This window comes from Sciurus vulgaris (assembly GCF_902686455.1).
Source record: "Sciurus vulgaris genome assembly, chromosome: 8".
Classification (NCBI taxonomy): Eukaryota; Metazoa; Chordata; class Mammalia; order Rodentia; family Sciuridae; genus Sciurus; species Sciurus vulgaris.
In genome coordinates, this window is record NC_136468.1 from 107274122 (window position 1) to 107290248 (window position 16127).

The 16127-nt window shown below is 44.4% G+C and overlaps 1 protein-coding gene across 2 annotated transcripts in view; it reads right to left on the reverse strand.

Annotated features, from left to right (window-relative positions):
* The window catches only part of TNS3 (tensin 3), a 268106-nt gene that overhangs the window by 202020 nt on the left and 49959 nt on the right, over positions 1-16127 (reverse strand). For both annotated transcript variants that reach the window (XM_079149903.1, XM_079149899.1), the window contains exon 2: positions 12793-12904. Coding sequence is in view for 1 of the 2 variants with exons in the window: in XM_079149899.1 (XP_079006025.1) it covers positions 12793-12904 (112 nt within the window). In the remaining variant the exon portion in view is untranslated. The remainder of the gene's footprint in view (positions 1-12792; positions 12905-16127) is intronic.

The following is a 16127-nucleotide window of genomic DNA, read 5'->3' on the forward strand; positions in this document are numbered from 1 at the left end:
ACCAGTGAAAGTCAGTACATAGTACATAAGGTGTGCAGAACAGTAGTGGCATGGAGCTCTGTCAGGGATATCATAAGCTATCAGAGTCCTGCACATACATTCCATTTAAATAGCTTAATTCCCCTCTCGACACTCCTCCTCCTCCTCCTTGTGGCATTCTCTCCATTAACAATCTCCCAGCTTCTAGACGTTGAGCACCTGGGAACCATGATCTTCTGCCCAAGGCCAGGCTCATGGGTCTGCTGGAAGCTGTTTCAGCCCTTGCTGCCTCCATAACAACTGGGCACCTTCTTTTCCATTGTTCACTGGTCCTATACTGAGCCACCTTTCCCAGTGGGCCACTCCACACCCATCCAGAGAGGTGATATGCTCAAAGAAATACCTAGCACCTCCTGAAAATCACTATGGACTTGCTACGTAAAAGAAGATTTTAGAAAGAGGTTTTTTTTTACTCCTTTGATGTGTAATATACTGGCCACAATGCACTCACTGCCCACTTCCTCCTCGCCCACAGAATTTTATTTAGTCTAGCCTTTCCCACCAACCCTGTGTGAGTCACAGAAAGATCACCTTAGATGGAGGGTTACATCTTGCCAGATCTAAGCCAGTGGTTCTTAGAGGACATCTGAAGACCCCTGAGGTGCCCAAGACCTGTCAGGAGCTGATGAGGTCAAAACTGTTTTGACAGTTACACTAAGATGTTTCTGCCTTTTCTCTCCAGTTGACAGGGCAGACAAAATGGCTAGCACCTTTGCAGACATTTAGGCAATACCAAGGTGTGCTACCTGCCATTCTGTTCTCCACAGTTGTGCACTCGCAATGTAAAAGACACACCATTTTCACTTGAGTATGCTCATGAAACTAAAAATTTCTAATTTTACTAAATCTGGATAACTGAATTTTACTACGTCTGAACCTCTCCACTACTCTGCCAGATCAATGAGGAAGTCCCCAGAGAGCACTTCTCAGCATCCAGGAACAGGATTTGTATAGCAATTGGGTTGTCAGATAAACCAACCACACTCAGAAAATGCCATTTTTATTTGAAAGAACTTCCTGGCAGACAAAAAACTTTACTATTCAGAAATGAGTGCTTGTCAGTTTCTCAGAAATGAAAAATATGAGCCAGTCACAACACACCAGTGGCAAAATTTTGAGATTTCAAATATAAACTCAGTTTTGGAAGACGTATATATACCAAACCAGGAACTTGAAAATTCCTCGGATTATTCTGATAAAATTGCCAATGATATTAATAAATGTGAATGCTTTCTTGAAATTGTAAAATGAATGTCTCAACATTTGGAAGTCAGCTTAAGTCAGAGTTCTAGTAATTTCCAAATGATCGGTGCAAGATGATCCCTGCTAGGGATCATCAATGTGCATAAGAGGCCAGTGGATTCTAATAAAACAGTAAAAAAAAAAAAAAAAAAAAAAAAAAAAGACTTGCAGTTTCAGATTTCACAGTGAAATTAAACTTTAAGAAACTGGCAGCTAAGTTTTGATGTACAATCAAAACAGAACATATGCAACAATAACCAAAGGTTATTAAAATGCTTCCTTTTCCAACTACCTATCTGTATGGGGCTGAAATTTCTCCAATACTTCAAGCCAAACACTGCTCAATGGAAGCACAAAAAAAAAAAAAAAAATCACAACAATGCCACTCTGCTCATTCTTTTGTTTTGAAAAATAGACATTTTTTAATTAAAAAACATAATTTATATTAAGATAAAATAGATTCATTACTGTTTCTTTTAAATGAGTTAAGCATTTTTAACTATTCATCAGTTTCCACTTCTAATGTTAAACCAATTTCTTTTGAGTTTTCTAAGAGCTTAGCAGATTCCAGTGTGAGGAAGGCTGAATTCATTCACATCAGCAATGACAACCACATTCACTCTCTTTACCTGAGTCCCTTGGAATAGTGGGAAGGACCCTACTCTGACTCCCAGAAAGGAAATAAATTCTCCCAGAGGCTTCCAGAGAAGGTCTCTCCAACTCCCATGAAAGATGCAGGAGAAGGAAAGTGCCTCTGCCTCTGGATGTGGAGCTTTGAATGCAGAGCTGAACCCCTCAAGAAGAAACCTGCAGAAGTCATGTTGCAGAGCTGGAGCCCAAGCACACTGCCCAGGGCCCAGCAGCCTCTGTACTTCCCAGTCCAGGGAAAACCAATGCCCTGCTGGTTGAGGGGGCTCCAGTCCACACAGCCCCATGAGTCTGGCTGCCACAGGGTCATTTAAGCCATTCCACAGTCTTTACACATCTTGTCCCACCTGTTCCCACAGTGACCAGAGGGAAATGCACATTCTAACCCCATTTTACAAGCAGCAAACAGAAGCAAACTGTGGAAGTCATCTGCCCTGGGAGGCAGACCTGAGGGTGTATGATTTAAGAAGCAGGAATCAGCCACCAGCTAAGGGTTTCCAAGGGCAGTATATGCTTCACAGTGCTGGATTCAAACATCCCATCGGCCTGTGGGCAAAGGCTCTTTTTGTGCCTGGTGTGATGACCAAGTTCCACATTTGCTAAGCCAATACAGCACCCATCTGCCAAGGGCTATACCAGGATGAGGAGCTGCCATACGGGGACCCGAGGACCTGGAAGGCTGAAGTTCACTCCTGAGGATCCAGGTCCCACTGGTACCATGTCTCTTTCTGTAATTAGCAATAGATCTGAGTGATTGCAAAGATTTCTTTCTGACATGAAAAAATATATATTACCTATACCATAAAAAGAAAAAAAGTACCTAAAAATAAAATACTAGGTAGCTATTAAAAATCAGTCTTTAAAGATTTAATGTGGAAGTGCTTCCAATAATCAAGGCTAAATGATAAACTTCTGTGCACAGTAGGAAACAAACTTTTTGTAAAACACACCACAAACAAACTGAGACCAAAAAAAAAAAAAAAACCTAACTGGAGTGTTTGCAAGATATATGGTGAAAGAAATGTTAATGTTTTTGGAGCTCAAAAATCATCAGAAATTGGCAAAGGTTTTGCTAATTTAATATTTTTAAAACATTTACTATTCCTAATATAATGAAGCCTTAGAAACCAAGAAGAAGAAAGTAACCTAATCTTTAAACAAGCAAAGATTGAAAAGGCTAGTTTTTTCAACAAACAGAAATTTCACAGGCATAAGTCTAATTTAATAAGCAGATGGATGAAAAATATAATAAAAAGGAGATGCCATTTTTTATCCAATGGCTTACAGAAGTGAAAAGTTGAGAGATCTCAAGTGCAAGAGCTGATGACTTTCAAGGCCCCACGAACAGCATTTTCACGGGTTCCTCGTCCAGCCCAGCTTATCTTCCAGAACTTGGGTGGGTGTGCTGTGGTCATTTCTCATGGGTTTTCCTGGACTCGACAGCTCACAGATCCTGTCTGCATGTTCCCTCCACAGCTGAGGGTCTGCATACTGCACATCGGCCCTCTTCTCACGGGGGTTTCCAAAGTCATGTTAAAGAATCCTGACTCCCACTGTAGCAGTTGCCGTCAGAGCTGTCTGGCTCCAAGAGGCCTGACATTGTTATATGTTGTCTTGGAACTGCTATTCTTCAAAATGTCTCCACGGGCCTTGGGAATCCAGGCTGTGGTCTGATGAGGTTGTCAGAATCTTTTATACAATGCTCTACACATATTTACCAAGTTATAAATGAACCCGTGAGTCACCCTCTGCTTCTCAAGCATCTGTGTCCCAGGAACCCCATCAGGACAGCCTATGTTCACCTCCACCAAGCTCCACTGCTTCCCAAAATGAGCCAGAGAGAGAAGGGACGCTTCTACTAAAACCTCACTCACATCTCTCTTACGCAGGACTTCCTACATCACCTATATAAAGGACATACCGGGCTGGGGAGATAGCTCAGCTGGTAGAGTGCTTGCCTTGCAAGCACAAGGCTCTGAGTTCAATCCCCAGCACCGCAAAAAAAAAAAAAAAAAAAAAAAAAAAAAGGACATACCTGTTGTTTCTAGGTAGCATGTTTCCACAAAGACCAAATATGCAAATGAAATATGTAAATTATAAATAGAGAACACTATAAAATTGTCTCTAATTTTTTATGGTTTTCTATACAGACCGTATACTGAGAAAAGGAGAAGATCCTAGAGATTACCTGCTGAACCTACAAATGATAACGATACAACACTGAGGAACAGAAATAAGATGCATCCATGCAGAGCCTCAGTTTCTCTGAAGAAACCAGTGCTCACTGCTATGCTCCTGTCTGTACCCACAGTGACTCTACCTGTGCAGTTCCCCACACCCTGGCACTGCACCTCGAACCCATAGTGACTCCGCTCAGCTCCAAGTCAATATGCAGCACCCCACAGTCTGCTGGTGCCCCATCTACAGGTAAGTTAGGGTGGAAGGGTGCTCCTTAGCATGCTGCCAAACAGGACAGCTAGAACAATTTCCTGTTAAGATACACACATACTCGACACTTGCTCAAAACTCAGCTCACTGTTCAACCCCACTTAGACCAATCCACCTCCATAGGCCTTTCTCCCTTCACGTTGTCAGAGGCTGTCAGCCAGTTCTGTGGTCCTGCTGGAGCCTGGCTAGTGTTCCCTGAAGACCCAATCTCTCAATACCAGCCCTGTTGTACAATTTGCCTGCACATCTCCAGAGCTTCCTTCAAACCATCCTCCCACCAGGGCAATCTGACACAATGTCCTGCAGCCATACCATGGACAAAGGAAATATGGAGGAAGGCTGCCATGTTAAAAATCTCCACTAGGGAAACCCAGTCACAGAATAAGAATGCTCTCCATTAGCCTCACCAGAGTTTGGGACAGGAAGGCACACTGGGAAGGGGTTTACCACAGGAATCTTCACCCTCTCCAACAAACCAGGTGTTTTCAAAGATCAAAGCTAACATTATCTACCGTTTATTCCCTCAATAATCCAGTAGGTATTTATTGGCATCTGCGACTGAAACAAAGTCCTTAATTCTGTAAATATGTACTGGTCACCCACAATAGGGAGGAGCTAAGCTATACCTGGGTACAACTGGGAAGAAAATGTGCATGCAGTAAGCAAGGCAATGTCAGAGGAAAGAATGATAAACAGGAAATCAGAAAAGGCCAGGGTGACATGAGCTACAGGAAAATAAAGTCAGATGAAGTGGCTGAGGAGCCTGATGGTGAAGGGAGGGGTCCAGGCCATTGTTCTATGTCAAGAGTCAGAAAAGATGTGGAGTGACAAGGAGAGAGAAGGTGCCAGGTCATGCAGATCCAGGTGGTCCCACCATGGGATGAACTATCGGGGGCATTAACAAAAATCGATCAACAAACCAAGTAATGTGATCACTACTCACAACTTCTCTGTTCACAAACGCCTTCGCAGAACATCAGTTTGGGGTACTAGAAACCCTAACACTCTTGACTGAGGCCTGCTGGCACCTCAAGCACCATTTCCTGGGAACGGGGATACAGCTCAGGGTGTTAACCAAACCCCCACAAGTCACATGTGTCCCTCTCTCCCCTGACACAGGCTGCATGAGACAGCCATCCTCACCAATGATGTCACAGGGACCACCCCTAGAACAGAATCCATTCGCTGTTCTCACTCATGCCAGACCTTCCCAAGAACACGGAGATGTCCTTTATGAAAAGACACTCCCCAGAACACTCGGAGTTTTATTTCTAGAAATTCAGTCTTGCCCTTTCTCTCTGATTTGTTCCACACTGATTTTCTTTTCCCCAAATCACTGTTAACCCAACAAGGGATTCTAACTGTGTCCCACAGTTCTTACACACAAAGGCAACCCTGCCAATAAGCCCTTGACAGGCTTCAGTTTCTGCACTCGTGCTGTGGATGAGGAGACCAAGGGGCGGAGAGCCTGGGAGCAGAGCTGGGATGTGAACTCACATCTATCTAGCTCAGGGGATCTTGGGCTCAAGCTCTGAACCTCTCAGCAATAAATAAGCAAATAAATAAACAGATAACGGCAGCTTTAATCTTCACTAACAGGTCGCTGAGTCAGTTGTACACTGACTAATGTTTACAAAGTATTACAGAGTTGATACGGTACCTTTATGTCCCTTGACTTACATCCTAATTCTAACAGCCAGGGAACAGAGCCAGAGGTGCCTCACTGTCCCCGTCACAGTCTGGAGGATGAGCTCAGAGACAGTGTGGCCCATGAGGGTCCCCTCCACTGTTTGTGGCTTTGCCTCTTGGGGCCACATCTGTAAACTCATGGGCTGCCTGTTCAAAGGGTCCCCATCCCAAAAGAGCAAAGGAAAATATGTCCACTTTGGACAAACAAGAAACACATCAAAATGAAAGGAAAGAAAGCAAGCACCATTCCCTCAAAGAACCTAAAGTCTAACTTAGGAAACCCATTAGCTCGTGTCTACTTCAAACACATGTTTGCAGAACAGGGATGGCAATCTCTCCTCCCCCATAGCACCATATGTGGGCAGATCAGCGTGGACATCAGCTCAGCTACAGGCATTGCTCATCACTACATAAACACCAGACAACTAGGAAGGGCCAAGGGATGTCACCTCAAAAGGTTCAGCCACCACCCTCCCATGTGGCTAGGACCATCCATAACTCCTCTGTCTCTTGCTGCCCCAGGATCCTGGTGGCTGGGATCCAACTGTGTGCAAGTGACCAGCATGGAGCACCTCAGCTCCTGCCACATGCTGGCCACAAGAAGCCACCTGGAGGATGATCAAGGGCAAGCAGGACCTGCCCACACACTCTCAACCCAGCCTGGTCCCACAGAGAGGAAATCTCAGACCCTGTGCCTGTTAGCAGGGCTTCCCAGGGCTGATGGGGCCCATGCGAACCCAGTGAGATGAGCACTGTCACCTCCTGGCCTCAAGGCTGTGCATTCAGAAACTCCACTCAGTCTTTCCCCAGGTGGAGGCCCAGGCAACCCGTGAGTACCCAGACGGCAACATCACACTCCCCTGAGTAACTACGGAAAATAACGGCCCCATGACTCCAGAAGAATCCAATTCACAGCACTGCAAAACAAAAACTTGGCTTTATCAGCCTGGCTACCCTACTCAACAAGTTTTAAAAATCATCGCCTGTAAAATCAACTAACATGACCCAGACGTCCCTGGCACATGGAACCTCAAACCCTAACAACCTGGACCTCTGAGAAACAGCTGGGAGGGGTCCAGACCTTCTTTCCAGCCGCAGATTCAGAAAACAGGAAGAATTTCAGTCAAAATCCAGGATTAAAGACTGTGTGGAGGCGGCTGAGAGGGTGGCGTGCTGGGTACAGCGAGCAGAATTCAGAGAGAGGGACTTTGCAGTGGATAACCACCATCAGGCCAAGAGTTATCAGATGGAATTTGGCCTGGGTGCCTTCTCCTCCTGTTTGTGCTTCTGGGATATTCTATCATACATCATTTTGGGACTGGAAAAATCCAATAAGGAGGATTGAGCCGGGCAATGCAAGCTTTTCAGGGAAATGAGAGGGAGTTTTGGTGGGGGTTCCGTTGGGGTTGGCCTCAGGGTGAGGCTGACCACACTAATTGCTCTGAGAAGATGTTTAGAAATAACATCTGGAGTTATCTCAGATGGATTGCCAGAGAAGAGAGAATCCATGAGTCAGGGCTGTATCTGACCAAATTCATCATACAATTTACAATCCCTGTGCACTTGCTGAGCTATGCTAAGACCTACAACGCCCTTGAAGCCACACTGCATCATAAGAACCATCAGTCCAAGAGCAGAGAGACCTGTAAACAACCAAAACTCATCCTATGTTCCCTCACCCTGCCTGACCCATCACCCTAGAACCACCACCCCATCCTCTGTGCCTGTAAATACACTTCCAGTGAAGGGACCACACCCTGCCCACTAGACAAGGAGTCCTTTTGGGTCTTGGTCACCATCTTAGTCTATTTTTTGTGTCTATTCATACAATACCACAGACTAGGTAAGCTAAAAAGAAGTTTATTTCCATAACTCTGGTCCAAGGTGGAGAGGCCACATCTATTGATGATTGTCTTGAGAGCAAACTCCCAAGACAGTGCACGGCATCACATGGTGAGATGCGCATGAACATGGTGCGCATGAACATGGTGTGTCCTCTAGCCTCTCTCCCTCATCTTACCAAGCCACCAGTAGTCATCCCATCACAGGGTGCTACCCTGATGACTTTTTAGTCCTAACACTCAGGAATTCCAAAGGCCCTACCTCTAAACACTACCATTAGAGTAAGTTTCCATCCTCTCAGTAGCTCACAATAGGGGTCCAACTCCACCATGAGTTTTGGAGGAGGCAAACCCTGTTCAAACCGTGGCAGTCACCCTAAGTATCATAATAAATCAGCATCACACTCACTCAATAAAAGTATATTGGGGGTTAAAGTGTTAAAAGACACGTAAAGACCACAGACCTGGATGGCATACTGCCCTGTGCCCAGAGCAGACTCAGCACCAGGGACCACTGGTCCCTGAAGCAGAAATGGCCACTCAGACTTCCTGCTGGGGCAGAAACCACTGCCAATCCAACAAAGTCCCAACAGCTTCTCACTGAGGGTCTGCAGTTATGGAGGGAAAAGGGCAGTTGTTGGGAGAAAAAAACACAAGGCAGCAAGGTACCTTCCTAAAGAACTGAGATTCTGGTTGCAGCACAAAGGATGTGGGGGTGCTGGCCAGAGAAGCAAGACCAGCAAAGAGCCAGGAACAAGACCTACGGAAGAGAAAAATCAAGGGACTAGAGGAGCTAAGGTGGACATACAGAGAGGGCATAGCCTCAAAGGCCATTCTGGAAGCAGGTGGGTGCTGGTTGGTTTAGTTTCCCAGAGCTGTTGTCTTGGTTCAGGCAGGAGAGGAGAGTGAGACATAGAGGGGAGCAGACTTCACAGGTATCCCAGACAGGGCAGGCAGAGGTCAGATGCAGGGAAGCCAGATTAGAAGGCAGTGGTGCAGGTCTGCACTGTGGGCAGCAGAGATGGGCCTAGGCTCCTGGAAAGTGAGGCAAGTGCAGAGTGGCCAGCAGGACTAGGGAGTCAAAACATGGAATGGGACTGTCTTATCACACTGCCTGGTCACACAGTCTGTTAGGAGTGGCAGGTCCGAGTCATAGGTACTATGAGGGATGGGTGCCTGCATCTCTGATCAGCAGCAGTGATGCTGAATCCTCTGTTCTCTCAGAGGCAAGCAGGATCTTAGTTTTGCTGCTTGCAATTCCTCAGAAGACTCAAGCCCTTATACCTTGGCACCCTTTAAAAGCCCAAAGTCTCTATCAGCACAAGGCTCCCTCTCACATGCATGCAGAGTCAGAGGCCAGGGTGAACCCCTAACTCATCTATGGCCTGCTGCCTCTAAGCCACACCTCTCTGCATAGGCAGGAAGTCCCACGAGGCCTCCCAGATCCACCTAGCTGACATCACTTCCTCCATGGAACTTCCTGAGCTCCTCTCACAACTCTGACCATAGGTGCTCAGACAACTCAGCCTGCATGACTTTTTCTGTCCACCTAGAACAGAGGATGGTATCTCTGTGAGGCAGGTAGGTCCATGATCATCACTAAACATTTCACAGCAGCTGCCACACATGGTAACTGAATTTAATCAGAAAATGAGAAAGATCATGTCCATGTCCAAAAGATTCCTAGAACATAGAATCCTGAAGCTTTCCAAAAAAGGTATTTGTTAACGTACTTACTACAGTTATGTGCAAAAATAGGATGTCTAAGCAAAGATGCTACAAATAATAATAATAATAATAAATACCTTAGTCTTAGTGGCTTAGAAATGGTAGCAATCTATTTCTGGAGTTCTCAAATCTGGTTCATAGATGGTGCTTCTGGCTTTGTCTTCACATGGTAGAAGGGGTGAGGCAGCTCTCTGTGGTCTCTTGGCTAAGGGCACTAATCCATTTGTGAAGGTTCTACCTTCATGACCTAATTCCAAAGGACCTGCCTTCAATTAGTCACCTTGGGGATGAGGATTTCAGCACATGAATTTGGGGGAAATGGGAGGAATACAAATATTCTGACCTTACCTTATGAGAATCCATTGAGGATTTTCATAACATGATTTTAAAGTCCACAGTATGGGGAAGGCCTATAAAACTCTCCCAAGGAGAGAAGATGACAGATATTTCTTGAACATGAGAAGCTTCCAAGTCCCCCCAGTGCATGTACACCCCAGGCCACAGCACCCACTGCATTGTAAACAGTCTTGCTGTGGCTCCCCTTTTCCCCAGAAATCGGAATGTGTTTGCCTCCAATAGCTCCCACTACTGCCGTTTCCTCCCTAGTGCCCTCTGCCTACCCCCTGCATTGGAATCTCCCTTGGACCCCAAGCCTGCAGGCAAGACAATGACCCTCTTATCTTCCAGATGTGAGCCTTTTCATTCATAAGGATCTGCCCTCTGTGGGTATAAGACACATGGAACCAACTGTGGCATTTTCAGTAGTTCAGTAGGAATAAACTGATTGCCACAAAGCTGCCTGCAGGCCTTATGCCCATCTCATTTAGTCCTTGTAATATCCTCAAGGTAAAATTGTTATACTGGACCCAAAATGTTGTCTCTGAATAGGAGCATACTTTGCCCATGTGGGAGTCAGGAGTAGTGCACAGCCCGTCTGTCTGAACTCAGTCTTTGCTTCTCAATCTCACCTCTTCCCACACTGCACAGAGCATGTAGATGCTAGTTCAGGGGATCCCTTCATTGGATGTAGCCTCTGCCATATTCAATCAACCATGATGCTCCTTGACCTTATTCTCATACCAAAAAGTCATATTTGGGGACCCAAATTTTAAAATAGAGGACTATTTCTATTGGAATAAGATTTACAATATGGGGAGTCTTCAAAGAGTCCCCATTCCTGCTATATTTCTGGAGTGGGGCAGAGCCCCTACTGACCCCAGAGGGCAGACACACAGGCACTGCTGTCTTCACTCACAGGCACTCTGGGGCAAGCCTGATGGAGGAGGATGCTACTCTGAGAACAGCAGTGCCTTTCTCATCACCTTACATGTACAAACAGAAAGGGTCACTGTGCTATGGCCGATGTGACCCTCCTGCCCTGGACAAGCTGTGCACAGGAATTGCCAGTGGCAGGCCAAAGTCCTCAGAGCAACCAGGATATCATGAAGTGCAGCACTGCTTACAAACACAGGCCAGAAAGTACTGGATCATCGTCCATGTCACACCAGCTGGCTGGGAGCAGACTGAAGACCCTGTTCTCTGCCCAGCAGCAGAAAATTCCTCAGAAGGCTCCCTGGCCTCTGACTTCTGGTTAGATTCAGCCCCAGGGGTACTCCAGAGGGAGGTCACAGTCACAAAGGACAGTGGGGTTGCCCTCTCCACAAGGTCACCTCTGCTGGGCCACCAGAGGTCCCTGTTCTTCTCAAGGCTACCCACTCCCTGATTCATTCTTTCCTCCAGGCCTGGGGGCAGGGCACCAGTCAGCACATCTCAGGCGGGTTCCTGTGACTGCCCATAACCACTGCTCTTCAATCAGTCCCCTCCAGGACTGCCCATGTAGGGAGGATCTGTCCACTGCTAGGTGGGCTTCCTCAGTATCACAGATGAGGAAAATCAACCTCAGAGTCAGACTCTTCTCCAAGTCACCTGCAACTTGGGGACATGTCCAAGCCAAGTGCCTTGCAGAATTACAGGAGCTGCATCAGAGCAGAAAGTGGAGGAGTTTGAGGGACTCAGTAGGAAAGTAGCACCCAACAGGCCTGGGGGATGGGAGTCCACGGAAGCAGTGCAAGGAGGGAGAGGAGACAGTGGTCCCTGAGCACACAGAGCCCACGCTTCCACACTGAGTGACACGACGGGGTTCAGAGAGGAGAACCAACCACACTTAGACTTTTTAACTTGGAAAGGATCCCAAGAGACCCTTTCAGTTCCCGAGTCATATCCTCAGCCTCTTAAAGTCTGACTGCTGTGTGCCTCCTATCTGCTTCAAAGCAGCCATAAGGGACCCTCTACTAGGTGCCTCAGGGAGGAAAGAGTCAAGGAGATCCAACAACACAGAAGCCCACTAGCAAATTTTCCAGAAATCTCCAAACCCACAAAAAAAGTAATGTCTAAGAATAGACCTACACATTCTTCAAAGGCCAAGTCTCCACTGTTTGACACACCCCACCTCACCCACCAAGCCACACATCCATTATGCAGATTAATTAAAGAATTAGTCAATTCCATTAACTTCATGATGTTTAAGCATCAAGTAGCTAAGCTGGTAGCTGTTCAGAGACAGAACTTGTAAAAAAGCCTGCAAAGGGCCACACCACAATAAACCCTAACTCTAAAGAAGAGAAAAACTTCATTTGCAAACTTTGGTAAGAGATCCGAAAGTTGCCAGGCATGGTGGTGCGCATCTGAAATCCCAGTAACTCAGAAGACTGAGGCAGGAGGATCACAAGTTTGAGGCCAGCTTCAACAACTTAGCAAGAACCAGTCTCAAAATAAAAAATAAAAAGGGCTGGGGATATTGCTCGGTGGTTAAGTACCCCTGGGTTCAATCCCTAGTACCAAAAAATAAAGGTCTGAAAGTCAAATTGAATAAAGTGAGCTACAAACACTACAGTGAAGACCAAAGAGTAGATCATGAATTATCAATGGCTGTCTCTTATCCTACGGGAATAACTGCTCTTTCTGGGAAAATCTCCTCATGAACATATATCTGTGTAAATACGGTAGGTCCCTACCAAGTACAGGTGGAGGGTGAACATACACTACAAAGGGAAAGTTCATGGTTTAACTTTTGGAAACTCCAGTAAGAATGTTTTCATTTTGCTATGTCTGTTTTGCTCTAGTTCAAACAGCGAGTGAATCATCAGCATGTTCTTACCTCTGCACGAAAGCCCTTGACCATCAATGATTTGTTTGCAAACTCCACAGGCTTTGGGTTTTTTAAAGACCTTCTTCTTAAAACTGTGCAGACTCGTGGTAAATTCTTCTGGCTGAAAAAGTAAAGGAAGAAACTGTCAACACTTCAACTCATAGTTTGTATCTTTTTTCCTTTTCCTTCTCAGGAGATAATAAATCTAGCAGAGTTTGTAAAGAGCTAAAACAGGGACTTCACCAAGCAAACAAAGAACAAGAAAGCATTCCAGCAATGCTAAAATTCTCAAGGCAACTCACAGACACCCAGTCAGTGTTCTGGATCCCAGAGTCCCAGACAGCAATTCTGTCATCCAACTTGCACACCCCTGCGTGGGGGCAGCCAGAGCATGAGATGAACCATAGTTTATCACAAGCTTATGTGATAACCCATTCCCTTCCAGACTTGAGGCTGACATCATCTACTTCTGTGACAAAGTAATTCATACAGATTCCCATAGTCTTTTTCTTCTTAAAGAAATGATTAGCAAATAGTACAAAGATGTGGTTTTCTCCTCAAAGGCATTCAAAGGTGCCACAACATCACCACCAGTTAAGTGTCTGAGCCTCTCTGGGTCAATGTGCTTGCTCTTCTGCAGAAAAGACAATTGTAAGACCAGCTTGTGACATGCATTTCCTTCCTCCTTAACATGGTTAACAAGAAGTAGTACTAGGAGGAAATTAGCTATTCACCCACCAAATTATATTTGCAGAGCCAAGGCTCATAGCTGTATCTGATGATATTAGAAGAATTCAGTTTGCTTTAGTAACCAAATGCCATCCTACACCTATTTGCTGACATGTAATAGTGCATTCTATCAGTAATTAATGTATCCAAGGCTATCAGATAATATGCATCCCTTGAAGCCGTTACTCCCCCACCAGAATAATTAAAATTTACTATGAAAATAAAATGTTACTGAGAACCTGAAACAAATGATACAAGAAGTTTGGAAAACAGTTTGACCACGTCTTATAACCAAACATATACCTGCCCTATGATCCAGAAATTCCACTCTTATATACACTAAAAAGATCTCAGTGTCTACTTCCAAAAATGGATCTATATGAGAATGGTCAGGACAGCATTATTTAAAAGCACCCCAAATTGGAAATGAAGTGAATGCACACCATAAGATGAGAGGGGGGCAGGGAATTACAGCATATTTATGTAACAGAATACTGTTCAGGAATACATAAGCACAAACTATTTATACATATAACAAAACTGCTTAACATCAAAAACCTTATGCTAACTAAAACATGCTGGAACACGTGAGCGGTTTACTTCTAGAATGTTCATGAACAGGCCAACTTGTCTATGTTAACAGAAGTAATAATGATCAATTCTAGGGGTGTGTGTTGACTGCAGAGGGCATGAGGAAACTTTCCGGGTAGAAGTACAGCCTCATGCTCTGGATGGTGGTTACAGAGGGAACCCACAATAACAGTCCTTAAACTGTGTACTTGAAAATTTGGCATTTTACTGTGTAAAAATCTCTAAGAAAGGTTCTATTTTTAAAAGATAGTGCTAAAGAGAGGTTGGCAATACAGTTTCGAAGATGAGGTTAAACCATTTGATAGCATTTTTTTTTTTTTTTTTTTTTGGTTATTTTAAAATCGTAGACCCTTCCACTTCTGATTCAGAAGTAGTACCAGGAACTAGATTTATCCTCACATCTGAAATAATCAAAAAATACACAATACATCCAAAACAACTGCTTTTAAGACACCACATCAGAAAAAAGGAATAGTGGTAAGAAGACCTTGGTCAACACACACCTCACCTACAACAGTGGTCCCATAAGATTATAATGAAGCTGGGAAATTCCTATCATCCAGTCTTACTGTAACCATCTTAATTTGTGTAAGTACAGTCTATAATATTGAAACAATCATGAAGTTGACTAATGATGTGAAGTATTTTCCAGAATGTATCCTCATTGTTAGGCAATACATGACTGCACCTCCAGGAGAAGAAAAAATGAGATAAATTCCAAGGTTGCCCCAGATATCTGCCTTCAGAGATTTTCCAGGCTATGGAGAAGAAAAGGAGAAAAGAGACTGAGCCCAGTATACTCCCTGAGATGACCAAGGCAGCAAGAATTTGCTAGACAGAGTAGCACAAAACAGAGAGCTACTCACAACTCCTAACACTGCATAAGGTCTCTCTCAAACATTCACCCAGATACTGACAATCGTGTGTGCGCACGCGCGCGCGCTCACCCGCGAGGGAATGAGCAAGCTACCCAAGGCTGGAGAAAGAACTACAAAATAGGATTAGAGGAAATAGTATCCAGTGCTGACACGAAGATGGGAATAGTGCCTGCTTCCATAGTCCAACTGGGAAACCTCAAAATTCACAGTGATAGAAAACAGAAAGCTTTTACCTTACTCATGGGGAATAGTTAGCTCTAGACTGAACACTGCTCTTGACTTACCCCACCCTCTCTGAAAAGCACTACCCAGAAAGGATCAAACTTTTTCCAAGTAACTTTATTACATTTCAGAACAAAGTTCAAGAATTCTTGTAGGAATACAAAATTTTCCTGTACCTAACGTAAAAGTGACAATCTCTGGTAGCCAGTCAAAAGTTACCAGACACCTGAAGAGACAAGAAAACATAACTTATAATGAGAACAATCAATCAAAACTAAACTGGAATTGATGGGGATGTTAAAAATAGCAAACAAGGATATTAAGAGAGTTATTATAACTGCACTGCATGTGTTCAAAAAGTAGAAACTTAGAAAATATAAAAAGACCCAAGTTAAACATCCACAGAAGAACATATAAAACTCTGAGGTGAATAAATACACTGGATGTGTTTAGTGGCCAAATAGACACTGTAAAAATCGGATGAGTGGCCTTGAGGACATCACAATAAAAACCTTCAAAAATAAAGCAAAGAGACATGACTGAACCTAAATAAATAAACAAGTGAGCTTCGAAGCTGTGGGAGAGTTTTAATAGCAGAATACACACACAACTGGAATCCCAAAGGAGAGGAAGAGCAGAGAAGGGAGACTATTTGAAGAAATAATGACTGAAATTTTTCCAAACTTGGAAGAAAACTGTACACCCAGACAATCAAGAAACAATAAATCCTTAACACAAAAAAGGTTATAGAAATTATACCAACTGATAATCAAATTGCTCAAACTCAGCAATAAGGAGAACAACCAGAGAGAAGCCCAGTATGGTGTTCACATGTGCAATCCCAGCTACTCGAGAGGCTGAGGCAGAAGGATGGCAAGTTCAAGGCCAGCCTGGGCAACTTAGCAAGACCTGTCTCAAAAATAA